At 50.8% G+C, this 20634-nt stretch overlaps 1 protein-coding gene across 1 annotated transcript in view; it reads right to left on the bottom strand.

Annotated features, from left to right (window-relative positions):
* The window catches only part of isca1 (iron-sulfur cluster assembly 1), a 64062-nt gene that overhangs the window by 34177 nt on the left and 9251 nt on the right, over positions 1–20634 (bottom strand). Inside the window, exon 2 of the mRNA XM_072516710.1 lies at positions 17931–17984. Within this exon, the coding sequence (XP_072372811.1) occupies positions 17931–17984 (54 nt within the window). The remainder of the gene's footprint in view (positions 1–17930; positions 17985–20634) is intronic.

Here is a 20634-nt window from a genome sequence, read left to right on the forward strand (position 1 = left end):
GAGAAGGGAGTCCCCCCCCAAACGAAGGAGGAAAAAAACGGCGGCAGCGGCTGCAGCGCGAGGAATCATCTCCAAAGATGGCGGCGGAGAAAGCGCAGGCGACATGGGGGCCTGAGCAGGATGAAATCGTGAGACGGTGCGTGGAGTTGCTGAAGAGGGAGGTGCTGACCCCGATGCTACAGGCAATTGAGGGGCTCAAGGAGACATTAAAGACCCAGGAGACTGAGCTCCGCGTGGTGGAGCAGAAGGTGACAGATATTGAGGACGAGATCCTGGGCCTGGCGGTTAAGACTCAGACGCACGAGGCACTTCATAAAACGTGTACTGAAAGGATCGAGGCCCTAGAAAACGGAGCGCGAAGGAAGAACCTTTGGATACTAGGTCTCTCTGAGGGTGTGGAAGGAGTGGACTGTGGAGAGTACGCAAGTAAGATGCTGAGCTCACTGATGGGTGCTGAGGCCCCTGCGGGCCCCATGGAGGTGGAGTGGGCAAATCGGATCCCGGCGAGAAGACCAAAAGCGGGGAGAACCACCGAGGGCGATAATCGTGCGATTTTACCGCCTTAAGGTCAGAGAAGAGGTCCTGAGATGGGCTAAAAAGGTGCGGAGTAGCAGATGGGAGAATGCTGTGGTACGGATATACCAGGATTGGAGTGCGGAGGTGGCGAGAAGGAGGGCGAGCTTCAACCGAGCCAAAGAGGTGTTGCATAAAAGGAAGGTGAAGTTTGGGATGCTGCAGCCGGCAAGACTATGGGTCACGTATCAGGAGAGACACTATTATTTCGAGACGGCGGAGGAAGCATGGTCCTTCATCAATGAAGAGAAACTGGACCGGAACTGAGGGACTGATGCTGCAGGAAATGTTATTGTTATTGTTTTTGTTAATGTTACAGTGGAAGTTAATTGAGAAGTAAACAGGGAAGGGGGGAGACATTGGGGAAATGTGGGCGCCGGTGAGGGGGGAAAGACGGGACATAGTCGGAGAATGGGGAAGGAGAGGGGGAGGGGAAAGGGAGCTGCGCCATAAGAGGCGGGTCAGGTAAAGGGATGTTCCTGCGCCAGAAAGAATAAGGCGGGAAGACAGACGCAAGGCGGATGGGAGTTCCCTCACACCGGGGGGGCCGAGGAGTGAGCAGGAGTAGCCGGGGTCAGTTGAAGTCAGCTGACTTACGGAAGTGATATGGGGGGAGCAATCATGCTAGACAGGGATCTAGCGGGGGGGGGGGGGGGGGGGGGGGGGGGGACAACTGGGTTGCTGCTGCGGAAATCCAAAAGGAAATGGCTAAAGAGTGGGTGGGCGGGGATGGTGTGCGACGCTGGGGGAGCGAGCGGGAGCACGGAGGCGGGATATGGGACTGGCCTAGAGAAGGTAATGGCTAGTCGACGCGGGAGGGGGGCAGGTAGCCCCCTAGTGAGGCTGATCACGTGGAACGTGAGAGGCCTGAACGGACCGATAAAAAGGGCCCGAGTGCTCGCACATTACAAAGGACTAAGGGCAGACGTGGTTATGCTCCATGAGACGCACCTAAAGGTGGCGGACCAAGTTAGGCTAAGGAAAGGATGGGTGGGACAGGTGTTCCACTCAGGACTGGACGCAAAGAACAGAGGGGTGGCCATTTTGGTGGGGAAACGGGTAGCATTTGAAGCAAAGAACATCGTAGCAGATAGCGGAGGTAGATATGTAATGGTGAGTGGTAGGCTGGAGGGAATGGAGGTCATGTTGGTTAATGTGTATGCCCCAAATTGGGACGATGTGGGATTCATGAGACGGATGCTGGGGCGTATACTGGACCTGGAGGCAGGAAACTTGATTTTAGGAGGGGACTTTAATACGGTGCTGGACCCGGGGCTAGATAGATCCAGCTCAAGGACCGGAAGAAGGCCGGCAGCGGCCAAGGTACTTAAGGGGTTTATGGACCAAATGGGGGGAGTGGATCCATGGCGATTTCTTCGACCTAGGGTTAGGGAGTTTTCCTTCTTCTCCCATGTCCATAAAGTGTACTCCCGGATAGATTTTTTTGTTTTGGGAAGGTCGTTGATCTCTAGGGTGGAAGAAGCTGAGTACTCAGCCATAGCGGTTTCGGATCATGCCCCACATTGGGTGGACCTGGAAGTAGGAGAGGACAGGGAGCAGAGAACACTCTGGCGATTCGAGGTGGGACTGATGGCGGATGAGGGAGTGTGTGCAAGAGTGCGGGGGTGTATTGAGAGATACCTGGAGGTCAATGACGACGGCGAGGTCCCTGTGGGAGTGGTCTGGGAAGCATTAAAAGCGGTGGTCAGAGGAGAGCTGATCTCTATTGGGGCCCACAAAAGGAAAACAGAGGCCAAGGAAACGGAAAGATTACTGGGGGAGATTTTAAGGGTGGACAGGGAATTTGCAGAGACCCCGGAGGAGGAATTGTACAGGGAGAGGAGACGACTCCAGACGGAGTTTGACCTTCTGACCACCAGAAAGGCGGAGGTACTGTGGAGGAAGGCACAGGGGAGGAGGTATGAATATGGGGAAAAGGCTAGTCGCCTGTTGGCGCATCAATTGCGAAAGAGGGCAGCAGCGAGGGAGATAGGAGGAATTAGAGACGAAAGGGGAGACACGGTGCGAAGGGCAGGAAAGACAAATGAGGTGTTCAAGACCTTCTATGAGGAACTGTATAGGTCTCAACCCCCAGAGGGAGAGGAGGGGATGCGGCAGTTCCTGGACCAATTGAGGTTCCCGAAAGTGGAGGAGCAGGAGGTGGCAGGCCTGGGGGCGCCGATTGAGGTGGACGAGATTATTAAGGGACTGGGAAGCATGCAAGCAGGGAAGGCCCCGGGGCCAGACGGGTTCCCGGTGGAATATTACAGAAAATATGTGGACTTGTTGGCCCCGTTGATGGCGAGGACGTTCAATGAGGGCAGGGAAGGGGGGGACTCTACCCCCGACGATGTCGGAGGCGCCGATATCGCTAATTTTGAAGAGGGACAAAGATCCGTTGCAGTGCGGGTCCTATAGACCTATTTCACTATTGAACGTGGACGCCAAATTGCTGGCAAAGGTACTGGCATCGAGGATAGAGGACTGTGTCCCGGGGGTGGTGCACGAAGACCAGACAGGGTTCGTAAAAGGGAGACAACTGAATGTTAACCTGTGACGACTATTAGGGGTGATAATGATGCCCCCAGTGGAGGGGGAGGCATAGATAGTGGCGGCAATGGACGCAGAGAAGGCATTTGATAGGGTGGAGTGGGAGTATTTATGGGAAGTGTTAAGGAGGTTTGGGTTTGGGAACGGGTTTATTAGCTGGGTTAGACTTCTTTATGGGGCTCTAACGGCAAGCGTAGTTACAGGTCGACATAGATCGGAGTATTTCCGATTATATAGGGGAACAGGACAGGGATGCCCGCTGTCTCCATTGTTGTTCGCGTTGGCAATTGAACCTCTGGCCATGGCGTGAGAGACTCCAGGAAATGGAGAGGGGTGATTAGAGGGGGAGAAGAACACCGAGTCTCGTTATACGCAGATGATCTATTGTTATACGTGTCGGACCCAGCGGGGGGGATGATAGAGGTTATGCGAATTTTGAGGGGGTTCGGGGAATTCTCGGGGTATAGGCTAAACATGGGGAAGAGTGAATTATTTGTGATTCATCCAGGGGACCAGAGTAGAGAGATAGAAGGCTTACCGCTAAGGAAAGTGGAAAGAATCTTCCGATACCTGGGGATTCAGATCGCTAGGAGCTGGGGAACCTTGCACAGACTTAATCTGACACGGCTGGTAGAACAAATGGAGGAGGACTTCAAGAGGTGGGACATGCAGCCTCTATCGCTGGCGGGCAGGGTGCAAGCAATTAAGATGATGGTCCTCCCGAGGTTCTTATTTGTATTTCAATGTCTTCCTATACTAATCACCAAGACCTTTTTAAATAAAATAGATAGGAGCATCACGAGCTTCGTGTGGGCAGGGAAAGTTCCGAGAGTAAGGAGGGGGTTCCTTCAGCGTAGTAGGGACAGAGGAGGACTGGCACTACCGAACTTGGATGATTACTATTGGGCCTCCAATGTGGCAATGATACGTAGATGGATGATGGAGTGTGAGGGAGCGGCGTGGAAAAGACTGGAGAGAAAGTCCTGTAAAGGGACGAGTTTAGAGGCGCTGGTGACGGCGCCGCTACCGTTCTCACCTAAAAAGTTTACCACGAACCCGGTGGTGGCGGCAACACTGAATATCTGGGGACAGTGGAGGCGACAGAGAGGGGTGCGGGGAGCCCTGGTGGAGTCCCCTATCAGGAACAACCATAGGTTCGCCCCAGGAAGAATGGATGGAGGATTTCAGAGCTGGTACCAGTTGGGAATTAGGAAGGTGGGAGATTTATTTATAGATGGGACTTTTGCGAGCTTGGGAGCATTGGAGGAAAAGTATAAGTTGCCCCGGGGAAATTTCTTGCGATATATGTAGGTGAGGGCGTTTACTAGACAACAGGTGAGGGAATTTCCGTTGCTCCCGACACAGGGGATACAGGACAGGGGTGCTTTCAGGGGTGTGGGTCGGAGAGGGCAAGGTGTCAGAGATTTATAGAGAGATGAGGGAAGAGGGGGAGGAGTCGGTGGGCGAACTAAAAGGAAAGTGGGAAGAAGAATTAGGGGAGGAGATAGAGGAGGGTATGTGGGCTGATGCCCTAAGCAGGGTAAATTCCTCTTCCTCATGCACCAGGCTTAGCCTGATTCAATTTAAGGTGCTACATAGAGCACACATAACGGGGGCAAGATTGAGCAGGTTCTTTGGAGTGGAGGACAAATGTGGGAGGTGTGGCGGGAGCCCGGCAAACCACGCACATATGTTTTGGGCGTGCCCGGCACTGGAAGGGTATTGGAAGGGAGTGACGGGAGTGATTTCGCAGGTGGTGAAGGCCCGGGTCAAACCAAGCTGGGGGTTAGCTCTATTTGGAGTTGCGGAAGAGCCGGGAGTGCAGGAGGCGAAAGAGGCCGATGTCGTGGCCTTTGCGTCCCTAGTAGCCCGGCGCAGGATCCTACTCATGTGGAAGGAGGCGAAACCCCCCGGACTGGAGGCCTGGGTAAAGCAGATAAAGTTTGCCCTGAGAGGATCGGCTCAAGGGTTCACCAGGCGGTGGCAGCCATTTCTCGACTACCTAGGGGAACGTTAGAGGGAAGACAGATGACCAGCAGCAGCAACCCAGGGGGAGGAGGGGGGGGGGGGGGGTTTAGTTTAGTTTAGGTCAATAGACAATGGGGTTTTGTTACCTATGCATTGTTAAAAATTTCTGTTTTGTTATTATTTCGTTTGCTTTGTAAGAGGGAAAGATTGTTGTTTGGAAAAAATTTTCAATAAAATATATTTTAAAAAAAAAATAGTGATATGGGTCTATGCGACCCACATTCCACCGGATCCTTCCCTTTTTTGGGGATTAGTGTGATTACTGCCTGCGTCATCGTCTCCGGCAACTCCCCCTTCTCCAGTGCTTCATCAAACGCCCCCAACAGATGTGGTGCCAGGTCTGCCGCAAATTCCTTTTAAAATTCCGCCAGGTACCCATCCAGCCCAGGGGCCTTCCCTGACTTCATACCCCTGATACTATCTAGTATCTCCCTCAGCCCCAGGGGCTCCTCGAACTCCTGCCTCTTTGCTTCCTCCACCTGGGGAAATTCCAGCTCATCCAGAAACAGCCCCATGTCCCCCTCCTCTCCTCCTTGGTCTGCCTCAAAGTCCCTGGTAGTACTCTCTAAATGCCTTATTTATCTCCCCTGGCTCTGACACCACATCCCCAGCCCCAGTCCGGATCTTCAATACATGCCTGGTGCGCCAGCATGTGGCTCGCCTTCTCCCCACACTCGTATTGCACCCCTCTTGCCCTACGCAGATGCCCTACAGCCATCCCTGTTGTTAGCCTGTCAAATTACCCCTGCAACTTTTTCCTCCTCGCCAATCCCTCCACGGTGGGCACCCTCGAATATTCCCTGTCCACCTCCACGATCTCGCTCACAAGACGATCATGTTCCGCCCTCCTTTCCTTATTCGCACGAACCGTAAACAAATTAATTTCTTCCCGGGCCAATGTCTTCACTGCTTCCCAAAAAATGCCTGCCGACACCTTCCCATTCTGATTCAACTCCACATAATCCCTAATCGCCAACCGCACCTTATCACAAAAACCTCCATCCGCCAACATCCCCGAGTCAAACCTCCACCCGGCCTCTGCTGTCGTCCCGTTCTAAACAGAATCTCCAGCCAGTGGGGTGCATGGTCCGAGATAACTATCCCCACATACTCTGCCCCCTCCACCCCAACCAAAATCTCCCGACTCACTACAAAGTAGTCAATCCTCAAAAACACCTTATAGACATGTGAAAAGAAGGAATACTCCCTTCCCCCTGGGTTCTGAAAACGCCACGGGTCCACCATACCCATCCTCTCCATAATCCCCCCCAGCTCCCTTGCCATTCGTACCCTACCCATCGACCTGGGGCTCGATCTATCCACCCTCGGCTCCAGGACACAGTTAAAATCTCCTCCCTAGATCAACTGGTGCGTGGCCAAATCCGGGATTGCTGCCAGCAACCCCTTCATAAAACCCACATCATCCCAATTTGGGGCGTACACATTTACCAACACTACTGGTGCTCCTTCCAATACCGCACTCATAATCAGATATCTCCCACCTGGATCCCTCACCTCCTTCGCACTCACAAATCCCATTTTTTTGCTCATTAAAATCGCCACACCCCTTGATTTCAAATCAAACCCAGAGTGAAAAACTTACCCGACCCACCCCTTCCTTAACCTAACCTGTTCCTTCACACGGAGGAGCGTCTCCTGCAGAAAGACTACCCCCGATTTCAAGTTCCTGAAGTGCGTGTGGTATTATCAGGTATTGCAGTACCCGAGAGGCTGAAGACCATTGGTTAAACCTAGGAGTTTACCATTGGCTGTTTGGTACGTAGCTCCGCCCTGACAGGCGGGGTATAAGAACCGGTGCCGCCCCAGCAGCCCTCATCTGTACGAAAGCTGCTGGGGAACAGTTCTAGTCTATTAAAGCCTTTAGTTAAGTTACTATCTCATCTTTAATTGTAATTGATCGTGCATCAATTTAATAGACTACACTTAAGCTGAAAGGATGGATCTCCGAATCAAGCCGGAGTGTCTACAACTCAGCCCCCACGCAGGGAACTCGGCGGCGATATTTAAGCACTGGCTGGCGTGCTTTAAAGGCTACCTCGAGACGGCCGGAGGCACACCCTCAGGAGAACAGAAACTGCATCTCCTGCACTCAAGGGTAAGTCCTGGGATCTACACCCTCATCGAGGAGGCGGAGGACTTCGATGCTGCGATCGAACTGTTAAAAGGACACTATATCCGCCCTGTAAATCAGGTCTACACACGTCACCTGCTTGCAACTAGACGGCAAAGCCCCGGGGAATCGTTGGAGGAGTTCTACCGTGCGCTTTCTGCTGGGCAGAAACTGTGGCTGCTCGCAAGTTTCGGGGAGCGAGCACACGGAATTCCTAATCTGGGATGCCTTCGTAGCAGGTATGAGCTCCTCAGAGAACCGCCAAAGGCTCTTAGAAAAAGACACCCTGGGACAGTGAGGCATAGGCCCTGGCAGGGTCCATGGACGTTGCCTCCAGAAACGCGCAATCATATGCGCCCGACCGCACGGCGGCCACCTGGGCTGCGTGGCATCCCGCAGCGGCAGCCCCACAGACCTTTCCCGTGTCCCCGCAGGCCTGCGCTGCAAGACGGCCTGCTAACTCCCTCGGGCCCCGCTGTTTCTTCTGCAGGCAGGCGAAGCACCCCCGCCAGCGCTGCTCGGCCTGCACCTCCACCTGCAAAGGGTGCGGCAAGAAGGGCCATTTTGTGGGGGTCTGCCAGGCACGAGCCGTGGCCGCAGTCTCCAGCGACTCCGGACCTCCGCGGCAACCTTCCCTTTGGGCCCCAGGTGGCCAGCACTCACCGCGACCCCCCTATCCTAGGGCCACGTGCGACCCAATGGGCGCGGCCATCTTGCCCCTTGGACACCACGCTGGACGGATGGGCGCCGACATTTTGTCCATCCCCGCCGCCATTTTGTCCATCCCCGACCACCATGTGCGACTCATGGGAGACGCCATCTTGGATGGGGCCCCAGGCCCCCAGCACGGCCGACTACACACTGCACGATCAAAACCCGCAACTATTTCACCTGGCCTCGGTGACTCTGGACCAAAATCCACCTCGGACACTCGCAACAGCTAAGACGACGGTCTTCATCAAAGGCTACAAGATGTCCTGCCTGATTGACTCTGGGAGCACGGAAAGCTCTATACACCCCCACACGGTTATGCGCTGTTCACTTGTTACCCACCCTGTAAACCAAAGAATCTCCCTGGCCTCCGGGTCACACTCGGTGGAGATAAAGGGGTTCTGCCTAGCAAACCTCACTGTCCAAGGCAGGAAATTCAACAAGTTCCGCGCGGCTACACTCCTAGGGCTGGACTTCCAATGTAACTTGCAAAGCCTGACCTTCAAATTCGGCGGCCCTATACCCCCCTTACTGTCTGCGGCCTCGCGACCCTTAAGGTCGACCCGCCTTCCCTGTTTGCGAACCTCACCTCGGATTGCAAACTCGTCGCCACCAGGAGCAGGCGGTACAGTGCCCAGGACCGGACCTTCATCAGGTCGGAGGTCCAAAGACTACTGAAGGAAGGGGTCATTGAAGCTAGCAACAGTCCCTGGAGAGCTCAAGTAGTGGTGGTAAAGACCGGGGAGAAACATAGGATGGTCATTGACTACAGTCAGACCACCAACAGGTTTACGCAGCTGGTTGCGTACCCTCTCCCCATCATATCCGACCTGGTAAACAGGATCGCGCAATATAAGGTCTTCTCCACGGTGGATCCGCCTACCATCAGCTACCCCCCCGTACTAGTGACTACAAATACACTGCCTTCGAAGCAGATGGGCGGCTCTATCATTTTTTAAGGGTTCCCTTTGGTGTCACTAACGGGGACTTGGTCTTCCAATGCGAGATGGACCGAATGGTTGACCGGTATGGCTTACGCGCAACATCCTCGTATTTTGATAACGTCACCATCTGCAGCCATGACCAGCAGGACCACGACACCAACCTCCGAAAATTTCTCCAGACCGCGAAAATCCTTAACTTAACGTATAATAAGGATAAATGCATATTTAGCACCGACCGTCTAGCCATTCTAGGCTACGTGGTGCGAAATGGAGTTATAGGCCCAGATCCTGAACGCATACGCCCCCTTATGGAGTTCTCCCTCCCTCACTGCCCCAAGGCCCTGAAGCGCTGCCTCGGGTTTTTCAGCTATTACGCCCAGTGGGTCCCTAACTACGCAGACAAAGCCCGATCGATCCCTAATCCAGTCCACAACCTTCCCCCTGTCGACGGAGGCCCGCCAAGCCTTCAGTCGCATCAAAGCAGACATTGCAAAGGCCACGATGTGCGCCATCGACGAGTCCCGCCCCTTCCAGGTCGAGAGCGATGCGTCCGATGTAGCTCTTGCCGCCACCCTCAACCAAGCGGGCAGAACCGTGGCCTTCTTCTCCCGTACCCTCCATGCTTCCGAAATTCGCCATTCCTCGGTCGAAAAAGAGGCACAAGGCATAGTCGAAGATGTGCGACATTGGAGGCATTACCTGGCCGGCAGGAGATTTACTCTCCTCACTGACTAACGGTCGGTGGTGTTCATGTTCGATAGTGGGCAAGATAAAAAATGACAAGATCTTGCGGTGGAGGATAGAACTCTCCACCTACAACTACGAGATCTTGTATTGTCCCGGGAAGCTAAAAGAGCCTCCTGATGCCCTGTCCCGTGGCACATGTGCCACCGCACAAGTGGACCGCCTCCGAGCCCTCCACGAGGACCTCTGCCACCCGGGGGTCACTCGTTTTTTCCACTTCATTAAGACCCGCAACCTGCCCTACTCCATCGAGGGGGTCAGGACAGACACCAGGGACTGCCAAATCTGCGCGGAGTGCAAACCGCACTTCTACCGGCCAGAGAGGGCACATCTGATAAAGGCTTCCCGTCCCTTTGAACGCCTCAGCATGGACTTCAAAGGCCCCCTCCCCTCCACCGACCGCAACACGTACTTCCTGAACGTGATTGAAGAGTAGTCCCGGTTCTCCTTCGCCATCCCCTGCCCCGACATGACCGCAACCACCGTCATCAAGGCCCTCCAGAGTATCTTTACACTGTTCGGCTTCCCCGCGTACATACACAGTGATAGGGGGTCCTCCCTTATGAGTGACGAACTGCGTCAATTCCTGCTCAACAGGGGCATTGCCTCAAGCAGGACGACCAGTTACAACCCCCGGGGAAATGGGCAGGTAGAGAGGGAGAACGGAACGGTCTGGAAGACCGTTCTACTGGCCCTACGATCCAGGAATCTCCCAGTCTCCTGCTGGCAAGAAGTCTTCCCGGAGGCCCTCCAAGCCATCCGGTCACTGCTCTGTACAACTACCAACCAGACACCTCATGAACGTCTCCTTGACTTCTTCAGGAACAAAGAACAAAGAAATGTACCGCACAGGAACAGGCCCTTCGGCCCTCGAAGCCCGTGCCGACCATGCTGCCCGACTAAACTACAATCTTCTACACTTCCTGGGTCCGTATCCCTCTATTCCCATCCTATTCATGTATTTGTCAAGATGCCCCTTAAATGTCACTATCGTCCCTGCTTCCACCACCTCCTCCGGTAGCGAGTTCCAGGCACCCACTACCCTCTGTGTAAAAAAACCTGCCTCGTACATCTACTCTAAACCTTGCCCCTCTCACCTTAAACCTATGGCCCCTAGTAATTGACCCCTCTACCCCGGGGAAAAGCCTCTGACTATCCACTCTGTCTATTCCCCTCATAATTTTGTAGACCTCTATCAGGTCGCCCCTCAACCTCTTTCGTTCCAGTGAGAACAAACCGAGTTTATTCAACCGCTTCTCATAGCTAATGCCCTCCATACCAGGCAACATTCTGGTAAATCTCTTCTGCACCCTCTCTAAAGCCTCCACATCCTTCTGGTAGTGTGGCGACAAGAATTGAACAATATACTCCAAGTGTGGCCTAACTAAGGTTCTATACAGCTGCAACATGACTTGCCAATTCTTATACTCAATGCCCCGGCCAATGAAGGCAAGCATGCCGTATGCCTTCTTGACTACCTTCTCCACCTGTGTTGCCCCTTTCAGTGACCTGTGGACCTGTACTCGTAGATCTCTTTGACTTTCAATACTCTTGAGGGTTCTACCATTCACTGTATATTCCCTACCTGCATGAGACCTTCCAAAATGCATTACCTCACATTTGTCCGGATTAAACTCCATCTGCCATCTCTCCGCCCAAGTCTCCAAACAATCTATATCCTGCTGTATCCTCGGCCAGTCCTCATCGCTATCCGCAATTCCACCAACCTTTGTGTCGTCTGCAAACTTACTAATCAGACCAGTTACATTTTCCTCCAAATCATTTATATATACTACAAAGAGCAAAGGTCCCAGCACTGATCCCTGTGGAACACCACTGGTCACAGCCCTCCAATTAGAAAAGCATCCTTCCATTGCTACTCTCTGCCTTCTATGACCTAGCCAGTTCTGTATCCACCTTGCCAGCTCACCCCTGATCCCATGTGACTTCACCTTTTGTACTAGTCTACCATGAGGGACCTTGTCAAAGGCCTTACTGAAGTCCATATAGACAACATCCACTGCCCTACCTGCATCAATCATCTTAGTGACCTCCTCGAAAAACTCTATCAAGTTAGTGAGACACGACCTCCCCTTCACAAAACCATGCTGCCTCTCACTAATACATCCATTTGCTTCCAAATGGGAGTAGATCCTGTCTCGAAGAATTCCCTCCAGTAATTTCCCTACCACTGAAGTAAGGCTCACCGGACTGTAGTTCCCTGGATTATCCTTGCTACCCTTCTTAAACAGAGGAACAACATTGGCTATTCTCCAGTCCTCCGGGACATCACCTGAAGACAGTGAGGATCCAAAGATTTCTGTCAAGGCCTCAGCAATTTCCTCTCCAGCCTCCTTCAGTATTCTGGGGTAGATCCCATCAGGCCCTGGGGACTTATCTACCTTAATATTTTTTAAGACACCCAACACCTCGTCTTTTTGGATCGCAATGTGACCCAGGCTATCTACACACCCTTCTCCAGACTCAACATCTACCAATTTCTTCTCTTTGGTGAATACTGATGCAAAGTATTCATTTAGTACCTCGCCCATTTCCTCTGGCTCCACACATAGATTCCCTTGCCTATCCTTCAATGGGCCAACCCTTTCCCTGACTACCCTCTTGCTTTTTATGTATGTGTAAAGAGCTTTGGGATTTTCCTTAACCCTATTTGCCAATGACTTTTCGTGACCCCTTCTAGCCCTCCTGACTCCTGGCTTAAGTTCCTTCCTACTTTCCTTATATTCCACACAGGCTTCGTCTGTTCCCAGCCTTTTAGCCCTGACAAATGCCTCCTTTTTCTTTTTGACGAGGCCTACAATATCTCTCGTTATCCAAGGTTCCCAAAAATTGCCGTATTTATCCTTCTTCCTCACAGGAACATGCCGGTCCTGAATTCCTTTCAACTGACACTTGAAAGCCTCCCACACGTCAGATGTTGATTTGCCCTGAAACATCCACCCCCAATCTATGTTCTTCAGTTCCCGCCTAATATTGTTATAATTAGCCTTCCCCCAATTTAGCACATTCATCCTAGGACCACTCTTATCCTTGTCCACCAGCACTTTAAATCTTACTGAATTGTGGTCACTGTTCTCGAAATGCTCCCCTACTGAAACATGTACCACCTGGCCAGGCTCATTCCCCAATACCAGGTCCAGTACCGCCCCTTCCCTAGTTGGACTGTCCACATTGTTTTAAGAAGCCGTCCTGGATGCTCCTTACAAACTCCGCCCCGTCTAAGCCCCTGGCACTAAGTGAGTCCCAGTCAATATTGGGGAAGCTGAAGTCTCCCATCACCACAACCCTGTTGTTTTTACTCTTTTCCAAAATCTGTCTACCTATCTGCTCCTCTATCTCCCGCTGACTGTTGGGAGGCCTGTAGTAAACCCCCAACATTGTGACTGCACCCTTCTTATTCCTGATCTCCACCCATATAGCCTCACTGCCCTCTGAGGTGTCCTCCCGCAGTACAGCTGTGATATTCTCCCTAACCAGTAGCGCAAGTCCGCCACCCCTTTTACATCCCCCTCTATCCCGCCTGAAACATCTAAATCCTGGAACGTTTAGCTGCCAATCCTGCCCTTCCCTCAACCAGGTCTCTGTAATGGCACAACATCATAGTTCCAAGTACTAATCCAAGCTCTAAGTTCATCTGCTTTACCCGTAATACTTCTTGCATTAAAACATATGCACTTCAGGCCACCAGACCCGCTGTGTTCAGCAACTTCTCCCTGTCTGCTCTGCCTCAGAGCCCCACTGTCCCTATTCCCTAGTTCTCCCTCAATGCTCTTACCTTCTGACCTATTGCTCCCGTGCCCACCCCCCTGCCATACTAGTTTAAACCCTCACGTGTGACACTAGCAAACCTCGCGGCCAGGATATTTATGCCTCTCCAGTTTAGATGCAACCCGTCCTTATATAGGTCACACCTGCCCCGGAAGAGCTCCCAGTGGTCCAGATAACGGAAACCCTCCCTCCTACACCAGCTGTTTAGCCACGTGTTTAGCTGCTCTATCTTCCTATATCTAGCCTCACTGGCACGTGGCACAGGGAGTAATCCCGAGATTACAACCCAAGAGGTCCTGTCTTTTAACTTTCTGCCTAGCTCCCTGAACTCCTGCTGCAGGACCTCATGCCCCTTCCTGCCTATGTCGTTAGTACCAATATGTACAACGACCTCTGCCTGTTTGCCCTCCCCCTTCAGGATGCCCTCTACCCGTTCGGAGACATCCTGGACCCTGGCACCAGGGAGGCAACATACCATCCTGGAGTCTCTTTCACGTCCACAGAAGCGCCTATCTGTGCCCCTGACTATAGAGTCCCCTATTACTATTGCTCTTCTGCGCTTTGACCCTCCCTTCTGAACATCAGAGCCAGCCGTGGTGCCACTGCTCTGGCTGCTGCTGGGACCTCGCTCCCAACCTGGCTAGCAACACCCGGACCCATCCTGCTCCGGAAGCACGTGCGGGCGCACAAGTCGGACCCGTTGGTCAAGAGGGTCCACCTGCTGCACGTTAACCCCCAGTACGCCTACGTGGCGTTCCCTGATGACCGGCAAGATACAGTCTCCCTTCGGGACCTGGCACCCGCCGGAACCCCACGTGCACCCGAACCATCACCACCCCCCTCCACAGCACCTCACAGGAAGGTCAGTCCTCCCGCCGCTCCTGCCTAGGCCCTCCCACCCACCAACGCCCCCTACAGACGCCCCCTTCTCGTGTCATCCGTTTGCCCCACCAGTGCCATCCAAGGGTGATGAAGTGCCATGGAGGCCGAAGCCACGCTCCCGGAGTCGCAGATGCCAGGACCCCCACCAGAATCACCACCGAAGTTCAGACGATCCAGGAGGACAACCAGGCCACCCAACCGACTGATTGCTTCAGTGTAACTGTAAATGAACACAATGTATATATCTTCAACGCTTGTAAATATTCTCGACAACCCTGCAAGGACGTATCACGGTACCTCCATATCTGATCATACCATGTTAGATGCAATTGTGACCACTAGCCACCACCCCCGCCGGACTCTTTTTTTACAGGGGGTGAATGTGGTATTATCAGGTATTGCAGTACCCGAGAGGCTGAAGACCATTGGTTAAACCTAGGAGTTTACCATTGGCTGTTTTGTATGTAGCTCCGCCCTGACAGGCGGGGTATAAGAACTGGTGCCGCCCCAGCAGCCCTCATTCTGTACCGAAGCTGCTGGCGAACAGTTCTAGTCTATTAAAGCCTTCAGTTATGTTACTACCTCGTCTTTAATTGTAATTGATCGTGCATCAGTGCACGGACACCCGCGACCTTTTAACCGGCACTTCAGTCCCCGGACGTTCTACGTTACCAACCTTACCGGAGGCTTGCGCCTCCAATCCCCTCTACCGTCCGTCATCTTCCCCACTTAACTCCTGCCCCTTTAATTCCACTGTACCTAGCCCATCCCTGATGGCCCCTTTCCTCGCCCTTAACCATGTCATCTCTCAACCCCTGCCACGTCGCAGAAACCTCCCCCCCGCTTTTCCTCTTCCCCTTCTCCCCCCCCCCCCCCCCCCACTTCCCCCCTCCCCCCGGCCACCCCTCTTGGCCTTCTCCTCCACCACCTAACTTCCATTCACCAGCATAACCTGCTAGCGTGGCTGCCCCTGCCCAAAGGCACATCCTAATGACCCCTCCCTCTCCCCCCCCGGCCCACTCCTCAGCTGAAGGAAGAAGGCCTCCTGCTGGCTTTACCCTCCCCCACCCAAACAAGGATTTCTCCTGAACTCCTGGCATTCTTCTCCAAAAGCAAACAAACAAATGTTAAAGACAAACAGTCCCATAAAACAGATGGGAGGATGGAAATATCCATCCCCACAAACTTTTCACCCCTACAACTCCTTACAATCTCGAACAAAACCCCCCCCCACAAAAAAAACAGTGAAAATCCCCCAATCCCTACACCCAATTCAACCATGCTCCCGGCCATTACATAATGCCAGCACCCCGATTCCCAAGCATTGTCCACTCAGTTCACCTCCAGTTTATGCTCCTGAATGAAGTCTTTGGCCGCTTCTGGGGTCTCGAAATAATACTCCCGACCTCCGAACATCACCCATAATTTCGCCGGATAGAGCACCCCAAACCTGATCTGCCACCGGTACAGCACCGCCGTTTTGCCAACTCGGCTCCAATATCCTGATAAATTCGGACGTTATTTCCCTCCCAGTCGCAGCTACGCTTCTCCCTGGACCACCGTAGAATTTTCTCTTTCTCCACAAATTTGTGGAGTCTCACGATCACCGCCCGCGGCGGCTCCCCAGCTCCAAGCTTTTGCCTCAGGGACCTATGCGCTCGGTCCACTTCAGGTGCCTTATCTAGCACCCCTTCTGCCACCATCCCCGCCAGCATCCTCGAGACGTACCTTATGGCATTCGCACCTTCCACTCCTTCAGGCAGGCCCACTATTCGCAGGTTCTGTCTTCTCAAGGTATTCTCCTGCTCCTCCACCTTTGCTCACGTTTTACAAAGGTCTCCTAGGAGCCCCACCTCCGCCCCCAGAGCCACCACACGATCGCTGTGGTCAGAGATCACTCCTTCATTCTCCCGAATCTGTGACCCCTGCACCTCCAAACACCTCTCTATCCACTCCAGAGTACTCTTCAGGGGTGCCACAGCTTCTGCAATGGCCTTTGCATGATCCCCGCGTATTTCTTTCCTCTGTTTATGGAATTCCTCCTTGATAAAAGTCATCAGTTCCTGTATCTGGGGCTTTCCAGCTTGCCCCTCCCTCGCCTTCATGCTGGAAGAGACTGTCTGTGAAGCACAAGACTGTTTCAACTTTCCAGCCAAATCTCTCACTATTTTCTGCCAGGTCTGGTGATCAGAAGACATACCATTCCAGGGGTAAACTACTCCTCTAACATTCACCTACACCTTTTCACCAAAATTCCACCCGGTTCTGTGTAGAAAGAGCTCTTTTCTGTGACTTTAAGCAGGAGCAGCACTGTATGTGACCATTCACTCCATGGTCACAACCGGAAGTCCACGTTAACAACCTTCTCTTGACCATAAGATCAGAAATGGGGATGTCCCCTGATGATTGAAAATGATTAATACCATTTGCAACTCCTTGGATACTGAAGCAGGCCATGTTTGCAGCAAGACCTGGACGACATTCAGGCTTGAGCTGATAAGTGGCAAGTACCATTCATGCCACACAGGTAACCCAGCGATGACCACCCCTCAAACGAGTGAAAATCTAATCATCTCCTCCCTGACTTTCAACTGCATTACCATTGCTGAAACTCCCACCATAAACATTCCAGGGCTATCATTAACCAGAAATTTATCAACCACCGAACTCAATGGTATGGTCACAGTTTGAGGTCAGAGGCTGGGAATCAACAGCAAGTAACCTTACTCCACAATACTTGTCCACCATCGACAAGGCACAACTTGAGGAGCATGATTGAATACTCTCCACATGCTTGAATGAGCAACAACACTTGAAGCTCGACACACTCCAGGACAAACCACTTGGCTCGGGAGCCTTTTACCACCAGAAGACAGTAGCAGAAATGTACACCATTGACAAGATGCACTGCAGAACTCACCAAGCTTTCTTTGATAGCGCCTTCTAAACCTATGGCTTCTAATACCTGCAAGAACTAGGGTAGGCGATGCATGGGAATACCACCACCTGCAAGTTCGCCTACAGGCCACAAATTCTGACTTGATTCAGTATCGCCACTCCTTCACTATTGCTCGATCAAAAATCTGGAACTTCTTTCTCAATAGCAATAAGATGTATCTGCACCACATGACTGCAGCAATTCAAGGTGGTGTATCTCAATGGAAATTAGTGATGAACAACAACTGCAGGCCTTTCTAGTGAAGCTCACATCCCATGAATGAATAAAAAGGTATATACTAATTGTAAAATAGCTTTTAATTAATTAAAAATTGTAACATTTATATAGTGAATTCACTCTAATAATTTGAATTAAAGCTCTTTAAGGAGAATGCTAAAATAAGTTGAAAATCAATGAGGATCTATTCTTGGGACAAGTACAAAATTCTACCAAGGGAAAGTTAAAATAAATTAATTGACATATATATATATATATATATATATATAGTATCACTACAGAGCATGTGCTGCAAATAAAAGCTCTCTTTTAATAAAACACTCATTCTTGTTTTTGAAGTATTGCCCATATTTTCCCTGTTAGGGGAGACAGGCAAGAGTGATATATACTTGATGATACTTACACATTCAGGCTTTTCCTGAAGCAGCTGTTTAATTTTATTAACAGCTAAAGGAGTCTATGCAAGGAGAAAAAAAACAAGTTTAAAAGATTAACAATGGTTTCAATTTTAAAGTAACATTCACAAAATTTAAGAATGTCAAAATTATAACACTGAAATCTATTTCCTGTACAGAAAATTTTCTGTACAGAACACTGGATGTTTCTCATATTTTGTCGTGCAAAATAATTCATCAGTTGGAAACCAGGACTACTTTTTAAATAGATCCCACCTATTTCACACAATTGAATTTATCTATTTATTTCCAATCCAAAGCCTACTTAAAATTGTAATCATTATCTTAGTTTGAAAATTGTATAGATTAATATGAAAAACCAACAGCCCCTTTAAAGAGAAGGAAAGTTTTATTATTGTGCTGGATATTTGACATGCATGGAAATCCATCACCATATTTTCACAGTAACTTCATTGCAGTGTTAATGTAAGCCTACTTGTGACAATAAAGATTATTATTATTTAAGAGACTTCAAAGAAATTTACTAAAAACAATTTTACAAATTATTTGCTGGATGGTCTCCCACATTGGACTCTCTCTAAACCTGAAGTCATCCAAAATTCTGCGCCCCATGTCATGTTCCACTATCTTATGCTCGATGCTTAACCAGAAGCCAATGTGGGTCAAAGTCTTAATTTTAAAATTCTCATCCTTCAAATTCCTCCATGGTCTTCTCCCTCCCAATTTGCAGTAATCTCCTTCAGCCCACAATTCTCCAAGATATCTGTGCTCCCTTAATTCTGGCCTCTGGTGTATTTCTGATTTTAATTTCTCCACCATTGGTAGCCATGCCTTCACTTTCATAGGTCACAAGCTCTGGAATACTTTTCCTACATCTCCCTGCCTTATTTCCACTTTTACGACACTCCCCAAAACTTTATTTTTTCATCAAGGTTTTGGTCATCTGACCTGTATTTTCCTTAGATGGCTCGGTGTTATGGCTTATTTTATAATGCTTCCATGAAGAGACAGCATTTTTTTTAATGTTAAAGGAGCTATATCAATATAAGTTGTTACAGTTGCTAATAATGAATGCACACTTAGGGATGCACTCACTTATCAAGACCAAAGATCTACGGTGCAGGTTAGCAGAACCAATGATAAATGACCCACTAGACAGTTGGAATACCAATGGAGTTCGAACAGCTAAAACTGCAGTTTACCAGCACAGAGCACTGGAATGCTTCCCACAGCTCGTCTAACCCAGGGTTTTTCAAACTGCAAATTGAAACCCGCAGGGAGATTGAGGGTCACAGAGCTAGGGATCTTGAGAGAAGCGCCCAATGGCCATGACCGGCTTTTAAATTGAGAATGCTGGCCGCAACCAGCTTCCAAATGGAACAATGCAGTCTTCCCGCCAGGTGTGGCAGCAGAGAGCAAGTCATGCGCCCTGTATGTCCGTGCTTTTGATGCAAAATCACGGAGGGGAAATTCCTCCATTTTTCAGCTGCGAACAAACAAGCAGGAAAGGACTAGCAAATGAAAGTTGACAGCCTTCAGAACTTCAAAGGCATTTGAAGACGAGTTTGAGGACAAGCCTCTTGATTTTCTTTTCCAAAGGATGGAGTGACAATTTAGATAATCAGCTGCAGTCCTTAGCAAATTTACATAATAAAGAATGACAAAGCAAGTGAGATTATGAGGACCAAGCTGGCTCACCTGTCACATTAAAAATAATCAAACATGGTTTGTCGGGATGACCTGCTGGTTGGTAAAAGTGGGTCCCAGGAAACAAAGCTTGAAAAACACTGGTCTAGACTTTTCTATGATCATTGGCTTGCCAGTTTGTTTCAGCCTTAAGTAGAAAACATTCAAGACTTCCAGTGACTGGAGTTTGCACATTCTCCCCATGTCTGTGTGAGTTTCACCCCCATAACCCAAAGATGTGCTGGTTAGGTGGATTAGCCATGCTAAATTGCCCCGTAATTGGAAAAGAAAAATAATTGGGTACTCTAAGTTTATTATTTTTTAAAAAAAATTTCCGGTGACGGTGATGGGCTGAGCGGACACACATCAGGCGGTTCTTCTCCTAACCAGAATCAAATAGGCACTTTTAGGCGAATTTGCCCGAAAAATCGATAGCAAAGTAACCCCAATGGAGGCAAGAGAACAACGCCAAAACAAATGCTATCAAACGGGAGCTCAAGGGGCCGAAGAGATGGCAGAAGTGGCGGAAAGGGCCACAAAAAGTGAGTGGATGAACGATAGCCCCATGAGGCGAGGGGGCCCAAGCCGCCCAAGAGAGAGGGAGACCATCGACCCGAGCATCAGCTTGCCCCTCACCACAGCAACACCACCAGATCTGAATACTTCCAGCTACACAGAGGCACATGGCAGTGATGCCCATTGCCCTGCTTCTGTTCACCCTAACAATTGATCCCCTGGCAATCGCTCTGTGAGATGCGAAAAGCTGGAAGTGCATCCAAAGAGGAGGCAGAGAGCACAGTGTCTCACTCTATGCGGATGACCTGCTCCTCTACGTCTCGGACCCACAGAAATGCCTGAAAGCAATCATGCAGCTCCCGAGAGCGTTCGGAGCCTTCTTGGGCTACAAACTCAACCTGGGGAAAAGCGAGGCATTCCCGATGAACCCAAACGGGGGAGGGACAGAGCTGGAGGGACTTCCATTCAAACTAGCCCAAAACAAATTCC

Source organism: Scyliorhinus torazame, chromosome 9, assembly GCF_047496885.1.
Source record: "Scyliorhinus torazame isolate Kashiwa2021f chromosome 9, sScyTor2.1, whole genome shotgun sequence".
Lineage (NCBI taxonomy): Eukaryota > Metazoa > Chordata > Chondrichthyes > Carcharhiniformes > Scyliorhinidae > Scyliorhinus > Scyliorhinus torazame.